Source organism: Oryzias latipes, chromosome 4 (assembly GCF_053564925.1).
Source record: "Oryzias latipes strain Hd-rR chromosome 4, Olatipes_Hd-rR_3.1".
Classification (NCBI taxonomy): Eukaryota; Metazoa; Chordata; class Actinopteri; order Beloniformes; family Adrianichthyidae; genus Oryzias; species Oryzias latipes.
This window is the reverse complement of record NC_136240.1, coordinates 31,840,183-31,855,233: the sequence shown is the minus strand read 5'-3', so window position 1 is coordinate 31,855,233 and position 15,051 is coordinate 31,840,183. Positions and strand designations below refer to the sequence as shown.

At 40.2% G+C, this 15,051-nt stretch overlaps 1 protein-coding gene across 5 annotated transcripts in view; it reads left to right on the top strand.

Annotated features, from left to right (window-relative positions):
* Positions 1-3,018: 3,018 nt before the first annotated feature.
* The window catches only part of cyfip1 (cytoplasmic FMR1 interacting protein 1), a 34,747-nt gene continuing 22,714 nt past the window's right edge, over positions 3,019-15,051 (top strand). The window contains exons 1-4 of one of the 5 annotated variants that reach the window (XM_078946289.1): positions 3,037-3,203; positions 3,293-3,397; positions 12,663-12,780; positions 14,150-14,239. In XM_078946289.1, coding sequence (XP_078802415.1) covers positions 12,664-12,780; positions 14,150-14,239 — 207 coding nt within the window. In that variant the 5' untranslated portion in view covers positions 3,037-3,203; positions 3,293-3,397; position 12,663. Of the gene's footprint in view, positions 3,398-12,659; positions 12,781-14,149; positions 14,240-15,051 lie in introns of all 5 variants that reach the window. The other 4 variants (XM_078946288.1, XM_011474441.2, XM_011474440.4 and 1 more) reach the window with 4 other exon arrangements.

Sequence of the window (15,051 nt, the reverse complement as noted above, 5' to 3'; positions counted from 1 at the left end):
AGAAGAAGAAAAAAAAACGTTTGGCGGATTGAGTTTTCATTTTATTTTTGAGTCAACGAACGCAGCTTCATTTTGAAAATGAAAAAGCATTTTCCGGTATTGACTTTTATTTTGAATTATGAGACACATATGCTTCCATAGTTCAGTGACAACTCTGCATTATTGACTGGAAAAATACTTAAATATTGATTTGCATTTAGGCTAAATCCCCTTTCCCCCCTGATGTTCTTCAGCTGACTGCCTTTGTTCTCAGAAGTTTGGTACCAAATAAATGGGGGAATGTCTTCTGCTTACTTTAATGCATAAAAACTAATAAATCAATGTGTCTTTGAGACAAGTAGGCAGATTTGGAATGACAGCGAAGCAAGAGATAGCTCAGCACAAGTTGATTATCAGGAGACGTGACATGAACTCTTGACTTACACCAAATGATAAACCCTGACATGCTGTTTTCTGCTATGGATCTTCTGTTCACAACATAAATACTATATCATAGTGATATTTACTCGTTTGTGTCTTCTCACTATGAACGGCTAAGACCCTAATTTTGCAGCAGTTGACTCCTCTTCCTCTGGAGTCTATGCATAATCAGCTGAGAGCGGCAATCCACAGGATAAACCAGTCTCACCACAGCAAGACAGCGGGCCAGGACCCCAGCAATCAGCAGCTGGAACAGCACCTCATCCAGAGGGAGAGGATCAGACTGAGTGAGGAAGCACTGAAACATTTTTTTTTTTAAATGATTGGTTTAAAACAATTAGTGAAACATGAGCGTTTAAAAATTATCCTTTCATCTTTTACATTTGCTATCCTGGCTACTGTTGGGAAACACCCTAACCACGTCACGAGCCTGTTGCAGGGCCACACACTTACGCTCAAGGGACAATTCAGTCACCAATCAACCATGACTATATGTTTTGGTTTTTTTGTTTTTAACTGTGGGAGGAAGCTGGAGAAAACTCAGAAAGGTATTAAAAAATATTTGTACAAGCTAGGACTGTAAATATGTGTGTGTGTGAGTATGTGAGTGTGCTTTTTGTGCAAGAAACACATGTCAATCTGCTGTAGTTTGGGGTTTCAAGCCTATTTTCTTGTCATGCTCTGTTGAAAACTGCTGTACCGAAACACCAGCACATTTTAAAAAAGACCAGAATAACCATGTGGTTCTGAGATAAGTCAACCATAAAGGAACTTGCATCACTTTAAGAAATTTGAACACAGACGATCACAGTGACCAAACTGATTTTCCTGCAGTGGAATAAGACTAATTGCAGATTTTCTTCTTTTTGCTATGAGAAACTGCCTTGTTTGAGGGTATACAAACTTTTAAATCAAACTTGTGATTCTCTTCCTTTCTGAGTCCAGAATGAATCAGAAAAAAATAATAATTATGTTTTATCTTGTAAACTTGATCTGTTAACTGTTTCCTGTTAGGGTGTGAGGCTCAGTGGTTACCAGAAGCTCTTTTCAGAACACTTAAAAACTTTATTTTATTTTTTATGCACCTTAGCAAATGTGTTATTAAGTGCAAAAGGGAAGAGGTGCCAAGTAAATGCACAAAGACACCAATGTAAATAAATGGAGCTTTGTAAAAACATCCCCACAAAGTAATATTTTTATTGATTGATTCGGTTTATTTCAAGCACTAATTTTAGACAATACAAGAAACAAATTCACACAGATTTATCAAACTCACTACGAAATGCACTGAGTTAGCAAACAAACAAAACAAAAGAAAAAACACTTAATTCACATTTGATTCATTAAATATGGTGAATATTAACTAGAGTCAGGTCAAGCTTGATTTCTTGCTGAGTGGTATGGGCAAACGGAGGCAAACTTTTATAATCCTACCCTGATATTTTGTTGCTGTATGGTGGAAATTTTGCTCAACGCAAGTGTAAACAACAAAACAACAAGCTTTACGGTGATCTATAGCAGTGTTTTTCAACCTTTTTTGAGCCACGGCACACTTTAACCTTGACAAAAATCCCGCGGCACACCAGCATCCAAAAAAATAGATAAATTAAAAAAAAAGAAAAAGCTCAGTCTGTATTGATCTACAGCCGGTCTGCAATCTCACATGCATTTTTATGATAATTGTTGCAGAAAACGCTGGAAGCTGCAGCTGTTTTTTCTAAAAGATGTATTAAAAATTAAGTCAAAAGATTCAAAAACTGTTTGATGTGTGTTCGTTGTTTTAAGACGTTGAGAGGAGAGACTCATTGTGCGCTAAGACAGTCACTTTACTGCATCATGGGAGATGTAGTACCCGTAATCCGCCGACCGCAGAAAGACCAGCGTATTTGAGCTTCATTGTTTTGTTCACTTGTTCCAGTATGATACCAGATTATGTGGAAAGCTACACCGCTAAAGACGAGCTTTAGCTGGTATTTTTGTTAGAACAGAGAGACTTTTTTGCGCTAAATCGAAATAAGGAAGTGAATACTTTAACCACGTCTGATTGGTCAGACTGATGACATGTGATTAAGAATGATTGGTGGAGACAGTTAAAGGGGCGGGACTTTTCCTCACACAGTTATAGCTGCAGCTAAATCGCGGTATCCCGTTATTCTTATCAAAATGTCTTTAATAGAATCATATAAACACAAAGAAAAAATAATGTTATGATATTTCATATTCTTAACTTCTCAGTGTTTTATCAGGGCCTGTTTGGATGAACAAAGAGCTGATTTCCTGGAGATGGTAATTGCTTTTAGATCAGTTAATGAGGGCAATTTCTCACGGCACACTTGACCATCTCCCACGGCACACTAGTGTGCCGCGGCACACTGGTTGAAAAACACTGATCTATAGGCTCCAGCTCATTTCAGTTCATTATGTTCACACTTAGATACACAAGTATCAAAGGATGTTGTATAAAACATATTTTTATACAATTAAATACACATGTGTATGCATTTCATTGTTGTTTTCCCATCGAATAATTTTCATATACAATACATTTTAAAAGTGAGTTTTATTTGAAATTTGGTATCGTTTTAGAATTATTTTTGGCTCCATTTGCTTTCCATACCCAGCCAGGTTACCGTACATTCCTTTGGCTGCACCTTCCATCCTGGGCGCGCGCGCTCCTGCCCTAGCGGAGGAGGCCTGAACCGCAGCTGTGAGCGCAGTTTCCTGTTGAGTTTCCCTGTTTCAGGGACAGGAACTCCCTGCTCTGCTTTGCTCCTCCGCCCATGGTAAGAACTCCGAGCAGGGAAAGAATTCTCCGGCCGACGACCGTGTAACCCCCTCTCCCGCCTCACCCGCGGCGACGGTGTTCAAAAAGCAGGGCGGTTGGGCTCGGCGGAAGGATCGGGCTTTGGGACTGTATGGCGGTGTAGTGGGCTCCGAGCGCGAGCACAGGTTTTCCCGGTGAAGCGACAAACTGCGGGTGAGTAGAAATGACTCACTTCGAAGTTGTGTGGATCTCCGACTACCTCGCCCAAGAGTAACAGAAAAGTTCTGCCACTCGATTTTCTGGGTTTATTTTTTCCTCTGCTCATATATGAAATTCCCTTTCTTACTCGGCCACCTAATTAAACCATCGAGGGGATAATTAGCTTACAGCTTGTTTCAAAGTAAAGCCGTTTTCCTGGCCCACAGGCCTGAGCTGGGAGGACTAATCTCAGGCCACGGCACGGAGCGGGGATCGGGCCAACATGTTGGAGGCAGGACTTGAACACATCAAAGCTTTTCCCGGTGTTTCGTTTTACGGTCTTAACTTTTTATGTTACGTTATTTAAAAATAAATAAAAGTAGTTGTAATTCGCCTGTCATGACGGCAACAGCAGAGTCGATTTAAACGTACTTCAATAACAATCCATGTTTGTAACAGCCAAAACGTTTGTGGTCAGGAATTTGACTTCATGTTGCCTTCACTGCCCATTTTGTAACGTAAACAACTGTTGGAAATCCAAGTATCACAATTTCAGCATATTGAGGTAGTTTTTATTTTTTTATTAATTCCAACTAAGATCAGAAACGCTGTGCTACAAGACTTTAGTTCCTTGGAATTTCTTACAATTCAAGGAATTCCGGATGGAATGACAAAAGAGGAAGACAGATAACATTTTTCCCTTCTATGTTTCAGTTTCTTCTTTTTAAGATCCCATAAAGCTAAAAACGGACAAAAGGGCTTTAGACTAACTTTTTGCACTGGTACGCCTCATTTGGTTTCTTAGGTGAGACTTTTCAACCGCATTACATTTAACAGTTAATGTTCCTGGGTCACCTTTATGTTTAAAACACTGGATAATGGACATTTGGTCTGTGCATTTATAATAGCATAAAAAATGTGTTTTTCTAACTTGTTTTTTAATGTTTCATCTCAATATGGTTCATACTAAATTATTAGCAAAAAGTTTCCCTTTTTTGTTGATTTTCTTTTTTAAAGTTCCCCTTTTCTATCTTCCTCCCATGTTCTTTGCACTGAAAATCTCATGAAGACAAACAGCAATTCATTCTTTGATCTCAGAGGATTAAGACAAATTCAGCATTTATTATATCATAAACTACATTTTCCAGATGTTCAAACTGCGTCTTAACAGCTTCATTCTCTTCTCCCTTTGTTTACAGTGTCCTCTCTTTGAGCTGTCAAAAACAGAAATATGCACAATGAAGTGGTAGTTATTTTAATAAAACCTGTCTGTCGTTCTCATCTAAACCTGGTTCCGTTTTTGTTAAAAGGTCGCACCTCAAAGTCCTGGACAGCACATGTCAACTATTTCATTGTATCATGCAGTGAACATCTATATAGTGTATAAAGTACAGCCACATAAGTTGATCCATAGGTTTGATTAGACTGCTTTGGTTCTTCTTGGCTCAAAGTTCAACTTTTTTGTTTTCCCAAACCCCGTAGGAAAGTTACACAGCGTCTGGTTTTTCTAGACACGTCTCCAAATTTGCCTGAAATTTCAAATTATGTTTGTTTAATTGCCTTGAAGTCAACGCAGACATTTTGGGCTAAACAGTATTCTAGTAGCCAATTCTGCGACTTAAAAGTGCGTCCATGATGTTCATTAGAAATACACAAACGTTGACAGACAGAATGTAAGAAAAGAATTTCGTGAATCACTTTGTATAATAAAAAAACCAAAAAACATTTTATAGCCTATAATGGTGCAAATAAAATGTATCTCCAGCTAGCAAACAAGAATTCTGTTCCCCACAAACCTGTTACTACTTCTTTAAAAAGCTGTTCAATTCTCCCTGTTACTTGTATGAATGGTACCTGTATGATCTGGTTAAATGGATCAAAGGCACCTGTCCACACCCTTAAACAATTGGACTGCAACATCTCCACCACGACCAAGACCAAAGAGCTGTCAAAGGACACTGGGGGCAAGATTGTAGACCCGAACAAAACTGGGATGAACCAATTTACAATAAGCAAACAGCTTGCTGAAAATAGATCAACTGTCGGAGCAATTGTTAGAAAATGGAAGAAATATAAGATCACTGACGTTCAACATCCGCCTGAGATGTTGGGACTTGTGGGTGACCTAACGAGACCTGGGACCACAGTAACTAAGGTTACTATAGTAACACAACATCACCATGGATTCAAATCCTGCAGTGCTCCAAAGAATTCAATCCGTTAGAGAAACTGTGGAGTGAGTTCATGTAGCCCAGCAACATCCTTAAAGCATCACAGCTCTTGAGAAGATCTGCATGGAATAATGGACCAAAATAGCAGTTACATTGTTTGGGAACCTGCTTGGAGACCTACAAGAAACCTTTGATCTTTGTCATTACATTGCAGTGCTCCAATACATGAATAAATATAAAATATAAAAAAATCCACTACAAATCAAACTTATCTTTTTAAGTGGGACAACTTGCAGAATTAGTGACGCATTTTAAATGCATCTTTGTTTTTAAAGGAAAACTGTTTTTCCAAGTGCATTTGCATTTGTCTGGTTAACAAAGTTAACATAGTGTGCCAAAAATGTGTTGTGTTGGAAATAGAAGCTGCTTTGCCGTCACTTTTTCTGTTTCATTTGCTGACATTGTCTTTGTTAAAGCTGGATGTCAATGGGACCCATAATTCAATGGGACCCATAATTCAGTGTTCCCCTTTTTCTAAAATAAGACCAAGTCTGCTGACTGCAGATGTTTAGAACGTCTCATTCCACCAAACAGAACAAGCAACTTGTGGTTCAAAATATTTAAGCTCTAGATTTCTTGTCCCCTTATTTGATTTTGTGCTTTTTGAACGTTTTACTGTTGTGTGAAGGTTATCAATTTTTGTCACTTCCAATAAAAAAGATTTACCAACTTTTATCAGATTTAATATCTAAAAATGAAAGAGATGCAGCTTCCGCTGAAACAGATTACAGTACTTTTTACACCTTAAGCTGCACTTAAAATACGTTCATTTTCTCAACAATCCACAATACGCCGTGAGTGTAAATCCTGGTTGTGTTCACTGACCTAATTTTTCTGCAGTAAACAGCGCTTAATCTCTCATGTTTTAGTTTAACTTTGGTAAACACAACATATAGGTACTGCAATCAGGAGAGACATGTACCATGTCAATATAAGTGGGTGAGCTGTTTTGTATTTTATGTTACAACTTAATAGATAAAAACTTTATTGATCTCACAAATGGGACATTAACCAGTTACCATAAGTCTTTTAAAAACAGGAGATGGATAAACACACTAAAGATGCTCTTAAAAATGTATAACTAAGTTCATTATTGTCTGGGGCCTTAGTTGTAGACAATAGCTGACAGGAAGAAAGCTTTGCGAAGGCGCTGCTTCCTGCAGCAAGGTGTTAACGTTTGACTGAAGGAGTTCCTCAGTGCACTCACAGTCTCAGTCAGAGCATGGTCCATGATGAATTCCTCTTCTAACCCGCCACATTCACTGACTGTAAGGGACATCCCAGAACAGGACCGGATCTCTTCACCGGTTCGTGGATTCTCTTCCTGTTCCTGTCGGTGCATTTGCGCCCCCCACCACCAGCTCACGCCGTAGAAGAGGGCAAATGCAACAAGCCCTTAATAAAAAAAAAAGTCTTGAAGAGTTCTGAAAACTCTAAAGGACCCCAGCCTCTCCTGCGATCACCGGTTGCTTCTCCGGTCTGACCCAGAAGTGGTGGAAAATGGTCAAAAAGGGAGCAGCAGGCACGCCAATGCACTCACTGTGTTAAAAAATAAGGCCACGTCTTTCAAAAACAGGTTAATATTAAGAGAAAAACATAAATACCTAAACAAGCAAGCTAACACGGAGCTGTGGTAACTGGTAGCCTATTGTGGCATCAGTTGGAAAAAAAACAAAAGCATATAATTGTGGATACAAGGCAAACATGAAGAACAACAGTTTACCAGAAAATAATTCAAATTAACTCCTCTGACCAATCGCCTGCCTTTTTACCTGTCATTGCATCCTGGGTAGTGTAGTCACAACTGCTTATCTAATTCTTTTGTTTTACTCAATGCCCCTTATAAAGCATGTGCGTCTGATCGTCTAAAAAATGCAATGGGTTCAAATGAACATTATTTTCTGCTAATAGTGGCTGCTCTTTTACAACAGAATTCCTTTTCAGACCGAATCAGGTCCACCTAAAACCAAAAGGCCTTGCTTGGCTTTCAGCTGAACCGAGTGCAGTTTAGCCACAGCAGGAATGCAGATGACTCAGCAGGGCAACGAAGGAGAGATAAGAATTATCAATAGAAGTTAGTCCGTAGGTATCTTCTCCTGGCATAGTTCTATATTGTCAGTCTTTTCCTAGGGTCGAACTGACCCTAAAGGAGCAGCTGCAGTCGATTTCTATTCAGTGAAGAATAACTGAAATTAGGGCTGCACGATAAGAGGGGAAAACTCGCGATATTAGTGATCAATATTGTGATGACGGTATAACTTGCAATATAACAACAAATGGAAAAACAACCAAAAAAATCAATTCCATTTCACTGTATCAGTTTAAAATTATACTCCAAATGACCCTAGTCTAGGAGGCGAACATCTAACATAGAAGAGCTCTATCCCATTAGTCAACAACGTCAAGGGGTCCATCTGATTGTTTTATTAGATTTGTTTTAGCGCATTTCATTGAACCATTTATCGCTATTTTCGCCGTCTTTTGCCATATGCATATTGCACTGCTTAATCTTGCGATAACGATACATTTGCGATTTATTGTGCAGACCAAACTGAAGGGAAATCATTTTTGTGTTAATTTCTCCACTAACACAAAAAAATCTTTAGGAGCTTTATTCAGTTTGATTAAGTCATAAACTTTGTCTTTTACACACGACTGCATTTTTTTTTAATGAGAAACTTAGCTTTTCATGCCTTTTTGAGTCTCTTATCCTGCTGCTGCAGACGTTCTTTAAAATGGACAGAAAGTTCTGCTTGTTCATGTTTGGCCTGAGGCTTGGAGATTCTGGTCTCTAAAAATGGGATCCGGTCTCTTCCTGCTTGACGCTCGGCATCAAAGGGTGGGTGTGGGGGGAGGGTTAAACCACAGCGGGGCCGGGACGTCAGCTCTCCGCCTCCTCGCGGGATGGGCAAGTGTGGAGAATACATTTCCCAGACTCAGGTGGTGAGACGGGCTTTACCGTGAAGGGTTGTTGAACAGAATCTGTCGTGCAAGTTCACCTTTAAAACGGGCAAAACATTGCAGAAATAAATGATCTGTATCATGGTGGTTAGTAGATGCGGTTTAGCTGAAACCATTGAAACAATTTCACAACAGTTTCACATCATTTCCCCAAATGTGTGCTGTGTGACTTCATGGAGTAAAGCGAGCCCAAACTTATCAAGTGACCTGCCTCATCACCGTCAGTCGGCTGTGTTTGGAGCACCTTGGTTACGTACTTTAGGCTGGACTAAGCTGCTTAGTGTGTAATTAGGCGCAGCCCTGCAGACTAGTGGAGTATTTCTTCACCAGTGGGTGTAGCAGTCTAAATGAACTCTGCAGGAGCCACGGCTTCCTTCATTTGTTCCTCGCCTGTGCCTTACATGTGGAGACCTCGAACGGGAACTGATCAGCAAAGAAAAAGCCACCACGGTTCCTCTTTTTGCCTCATGTAATAAGTACGACTTCCCTCCACGGCTTAAAAAGACACCAGACACTTCTGTTTCGTGCTGTTTCTCCATATAGGGAAGCATAAGCAAGTGTTTCCTAAAATGTTCTTTTCTTTCATTCACTGACATCCGCACGAGTTCAGTTTCTCTTTAATTGGCTTTTGTTCAGCTGGATTTTTGCTGACTGAGCTGTAAGCATGGGTGCTGCCTCCTTCACCGTCTCCTGCACTCAAGAGAACTGCAACCGAACCCAATCACTGCCTTTACAGACAAAAACCCTCGTCTTATCTAAGTTCTTTGGGAGAACGAAGGTTTACAGCTGTCACATTCATTTAGAAGCTTGGCAGATTCACATCTTGTAATTTACATTTTTTTCTTTGTTTTAACAGTTTAATGAATCAGAAGTCCTTCAGCTGCAGAAACATCACTGTGCCCTTTTACAGGGCTGCTAGAAAAAACTCGCACCTCAGACACATTTTAATTTGACCCTTTTTTTCAACCAGCAAGTTTCTTTTTGACTGGAAATGACAAAGAAATGATGAACAAAAGGTACTACTTTAAAGAAAAAAAACATTGTCAGATTTTGACGGAAAGGAGTTATTTTGAGCAGCACTGTCATCAAGTTACCTGCACAGTGTTTCCTTGCTGTAACGTGGTTTACCTTTTTTTGTAGTGCATTATGTGTTCTACTTCCTGATTGGCTGTTGACCCTGTCAATCTCCCCTATGCCATGTCACCTGTTCAGAATGCATTCTGTTTGGCTCGTTTAAAAAAAATGTCATTCTAAAATACTGGACTTATTTCTATGCAAAGGTTTGAACTTTGAGAGTTTAAACAAGAGAGACAAGTGTAAAAATGTTCAATTCATTTTGCATATCTCAGTTTTAAGAGAAGAAAATGATCAGAAGGTAGAAAGACAAATTGGAGGGAAAAGCTTGACTAAAAACTGCTTAATGATGTCAATAAAATAAAAAGTTATCACTCTGGACTTATGAGGCGATGACCTTTGGTTGAGTCCAAAGTCTGGACCTCGACATCTGTAACGTTTATATGATTGTGTCACAGGTTATGTTTGGCACAGGGACTGTGATTTTCAAACAGACTCCCAAAAAGGACAACGTTATGAAAACGGTTATGAAATCAGGATGCTAAACATCTACTGTGAAACATTTGATCATTCTGGATGCTATATCCGCTAAAAGTTTTTAAAAAAAAAGAGAGAAAAAAAGGCCCTGCTGGTAGAAGCGTGTGTCGTGGCGGTCATGTGCATTTTAGGTCTGTTAGCAGCAAGGGATTGTGGGACGCGTTTCCTGATCTAATTAGGGCTCAACATGAGCGTTTCTGTTTGCCCACGTTTCTTTTGATATGGCAGTTTTGTTGTTCCACCTTCGTTTATTCTTCCTGTTATGTTGTTTCTTTATGTTGCACCATCAGTGTGGGAGGGGGAGAGGTTGATGAACCCTGTGCAATGTTCAATGTTGTGTGTGTTCAAAGTAAATGGACTTGTTATGCTGGAAAGGAGACCTCGTTATCAGCTTCTCTTTCTGCCTCCTCCTCTCTGAGACTGTTCGGAGTTGTGCGGTGTATGGGACACGGACAGTTCTCCAGGGCGACCAGTTGACTGACAGCTCAACTTATTGACAGCTTAGCTCCCGTATTTCCCGCTACAAGTGACGTACTTGCTGAGCGTTACAATATTTATTCTACACATTCTTACAGCATTGGAAAACGTTAAGAATGCTTGTGTCTTGCTTTTCCTCCTATAGAAACCATATTAAAACAAAAAATATATTTCTCTCCCCCACATTTTCAAACATTTTTGAAAATGCTTCAGGGAGCCACTAGGGCAGCGCTAAAGAGCCGCATGCAGCTCCTGAGCTGCGGGTTGCCGACTCCCGGTCTAGTGAGTCTAGATGACCCAACTCCCAATGTTAAAGTGCCTAGGATAGCACAAGGGTTTCACAGGAAAGCAAAATATTTTTCCCAAAGAAGCTTTGCTAGTTTGTCATTACCTTCAGTGGTGGTGTCATGGCAGACTGCTTGAGATGTTTGCTTTTTAAAAAAATGATTTTTAGGTTAAAAAAATCCCAGCTATGAAAAGCCCAAAGAACTGCTGTGGTGCTCAAAGCAATAGGGAGTGTGTTTTTCTCCCTCTTGCATTGAGCGTTGTGCCATGCCATCGTTGATCACCCCCCCATGACCCCTACCCTGTGCTCACGCAGACCGCAGAGGTTCCGTTTTGGCGAGTTGGTGGCTGTGGATGGTTGGACTCTCTGGCAGCTCTGGCTATAGGAGGTTGTTTCGTGTTGACGGTCACACCTGTTAAAGGCTAAAGCAAAGCTTAGCAAACCACACAGTTTTTTTTTGAGTGTGAAATTGTGAGGTAATCAGCAGCTGTTAAAATGGCTTTGACACAGGCAGTCCCTTTTTCTAATAGAATGTGGTTTGTGGTGCTTTTTGTTTTTGAAAGAGACTGTGATTCTTGGGAGTTATGAACTGATTTCATCAGGTAGATGGTTATCTGAGGACAAAAACACACGGCGGCCACAGAGGCGTCACTCACAGCTTTAAATGGATCAAGACGCTTTGAATAATGGTGAGCAAATGCTGGGCAGCTGAGGTTTTCTACAGCTGCTCTCAGGTCATGTTGGAGCACAGACGGAGGCTCTTTGGACAGGAAACTCCAGACCGTCTGACGCCTTTCTGCACAAAAGGGGAACTTGGAAGCACAAAAAGAAAAATCCTTAGGAGGAACATTTACGATAAAAAGACGTCTTTAGCAGCTTTACTAGCTTCCTGTAAGTAAATGAGTTTTAGCTTTGACTGACTGGAAGCTCAAAGCAGTCATGAGGTGGACGGTGGTATTTTCTGAGAGTGACAACTTCAAAATCATGTTTGTCTAAATTGACGCTAAAACCAGTGTTATGCAGAACTTAAAGTTATAAAACTTTAGAAAAAATTTAATCAAATGGATGGATTAAAATAAATTGAACTGGATTCTCATTGATATTCTGAAGTGGGCATAAAAAACAAATTGTAGACCATAAACTGCCAGATGTGTGCAGAATAATGACGCAGGGACATTTTACCTGCTGATTCATGCGAAATTGTTGCATTCTGCACAAACCAGCAGGGAAAATGGCAGTGGGCAGGAGGGTTGCTGGGGATTTTTAACCAGCATCTGCCTGAATTTCTGGAAAATCTGGTATGCTGCAGCCAAGATAAGGAGGTTTTATTATTGCAGGAGGGGCACTGGTGTCTGAAAAAACCTCAGCGCACAACAAAATACCTTCTTTTTTATTTTTAATGACACAATGCAGGGTTAAATGTGATGAAAAAGTCAGAATACAATCCAAATGCTATTCTACTTACTGAACTGTACTGAACGATTATATTTTATTTATTATTTTCTGTCAAAAAGCATGAAAAAACTCTTTATTTGTACACCTTTGCCCTTCACTTTTCACTGCAATAAAACAATTCCAAATTCCATTCAAATGAATTGTGTTGATTTTATTTATTTATTTATTTTTGCAGAAACCAGTAATATTTTTACTAAGCAAACAGCATCTGCAGCTTGGAAGTTTGATCACAACGTTTTCTACTTAACTTTTTCAGCAGCATGGCGTCTACTGTGACGTTAGAAGATGCTCTCTCCAATGTGGACCTCCTGGAGGAGCTGCCTCTCCCGGACCAGCAGCCGTGCATCGAGCCCCTGCCCTCCTCGGTGGTCTATCAGGTCAGAGTGGATGCTGTTTCTCCATGTCTGCGGGCATCAGGTCAAAAAGAGCCTCTGCTTCTGCAGAAGGTTTTCCTCGACACCGTACCATGAGTTGTTGTGAAGAGTACGAGGTGTCTGGTAGGAGTGAAAATCAGTACACCTGTGGATAGAGCTGCAGACGCGAAGGCTGAATCCAAATTCATCCCTTCCCCTGCGGTTGCTCCCTACCCCGGTTATCTACATTAGCCAGCGCTCGGAAAATACATAACATCGGTTTTATAACTTTAAAAAGGCATTCAAAAACAAAAAGTCATTGCTTGTATATTCAGACTGGAAACATTATTTGGTCCGGACCAAATCTGCTTAATTTTGGCTGGATCAAGTCCTGAATCTTGCGTTTGTCTGTATTCAGACTGGCGTCTACCAGAGACTACCAGAGACCAATGACCAATGACTCTTCAGTCATTGGTCAGAAATTATGAGGGCAGGGTAAAGTAACGAAAGAGAGGATAATGGAAGTCCTTCACTTTGCAATCCTTGTTTGGATGGTTCACTTATTCAAACTTTATACTTTGCTCAACATTTTGACTTGCTAATTTGGTACGATGGAGGCACGCTGCATGGCAGCTACTATAAGGCGTCAGCTATGAATTAGAATTAGAATTAGATGGTCGGGAAAGCAGTGCGAGAAGCAATGTGTATCACGTTAAAAGCGGCTTTAATCAGCCTGGACTCATCCGACCACATTTTAACGAGTTGCTGTGTCTCGTTGTTTCCTCATGGTTCTCAGGGCTCTCTGTTTGCATCATAATGTCCGGCTACGATGGCGGTTTGGTTCTGTTGCTCTGCTCCGAGGACAGATTGTATTCAGACTGAGGAAACTCAGAGCAAACTGAAGCTCAGTCCGATTGGAAATGAATCGAGACCACCTCGAAAGATCAGAATCAGAATTCTTTATTGTCATTGTACATGGGGATACAATGACATGTGGGTCTGATAGCAATTCCTGGTCGTTCAGTACAGTTCCTGGTCCTGGACCAGGGTTCGCTTAGGTGTATGCAGGCCAACAATTTGTTCCGGATTATTGGGGGAAAGAACTCCAGATGTGTCCAGTCTAAACACACCAGTAAACTTCTGTGCTTCAGAGCACACCCAGGTAAAATAATCCATTTCTCTTCCATGTCAGAAGCTAGATGCGGATCACCCTACCATCAAAGGGATACCCAGCCTTAAGTCACTACAGCTACCCCTTAAAACAACATGTTTGGACCCCACTACAGCTCCAAATGCCCCTACAATTGGGGCAATAGGGAGGAGCTAGAGAATGAATTCAGATTGGGCTTTATGTGCACATTTGCAAAAGTGAAATAATTTTGTTTTTCTGCAGCCCAACTTCAACACCAACTTTGAGGACCGAAATGCATTCGTCACCGGCATCGCCAGATACATCGAGCAGGCTACGGTCCACTCCAGCATGGTATTTACCAGAACTTCTATTCCTTTGCTCCTTTTAGAACCTGTTAAGGAAACAAAACATTTAGGTCAGACGATGAATGGAGGAAGAACTTGGCTCAAGCACAAAGAGATATATCAGAGCATCTCTGGCTAGGAAAAGCACGAATTTGTGCCTTTAATTAGTGAGCGATAATTGGTTTGGAGAGCAGAGCTGTCTTTTGCTTTCACTTGCTAAAGAAAAAGGGCTTTCAGAAGAAGCTGTGGAGCATAAATGTTTTCCAGTTTCAACGGTCATCAGTATGTTCATGCTGCAAAACTCTTCTGGTTCCTTTCTAAATGTTTATACCTGAGAAATCTTCAGCTGGTTTAACTGCTCTGGTCTCTGAACCTTTAGCTCCTCCAGGAGATTCCTGTTTTGAAATATTGATCTGTTTATGCTCCATAAAAGCTCCTTCAGACCAAAGAGCTCCATCAAGCTTTTATCAATTAATCAAACTTATCCAGAAAGATCAGTAAAACAGTCGAGCAGATCTTGGTTTCCATGTCTTTTACCAAGTTAGTTGTCATTTTAAGTAAAATTTACTTTATGTAAATGAATAAAAAATCTGTGCAACATTTAATTTGAATCCTTTTTTAGTTTTGGAACTTGTTTTATGCCTCTTAATTGCTAATTTTGTTCTTTTTTTATTTGTAATTATGAATTTATTTTTACAATGATGTAAACCTGAACTCCAGGGAATTCAGCATTTCTCTAAACAAGTTTCTTTTTTTTATTTGTAGGACTGATTACAATTTTTCTCTCAACAGTTTAGTTTTCGGATGATTAAGGCTTGA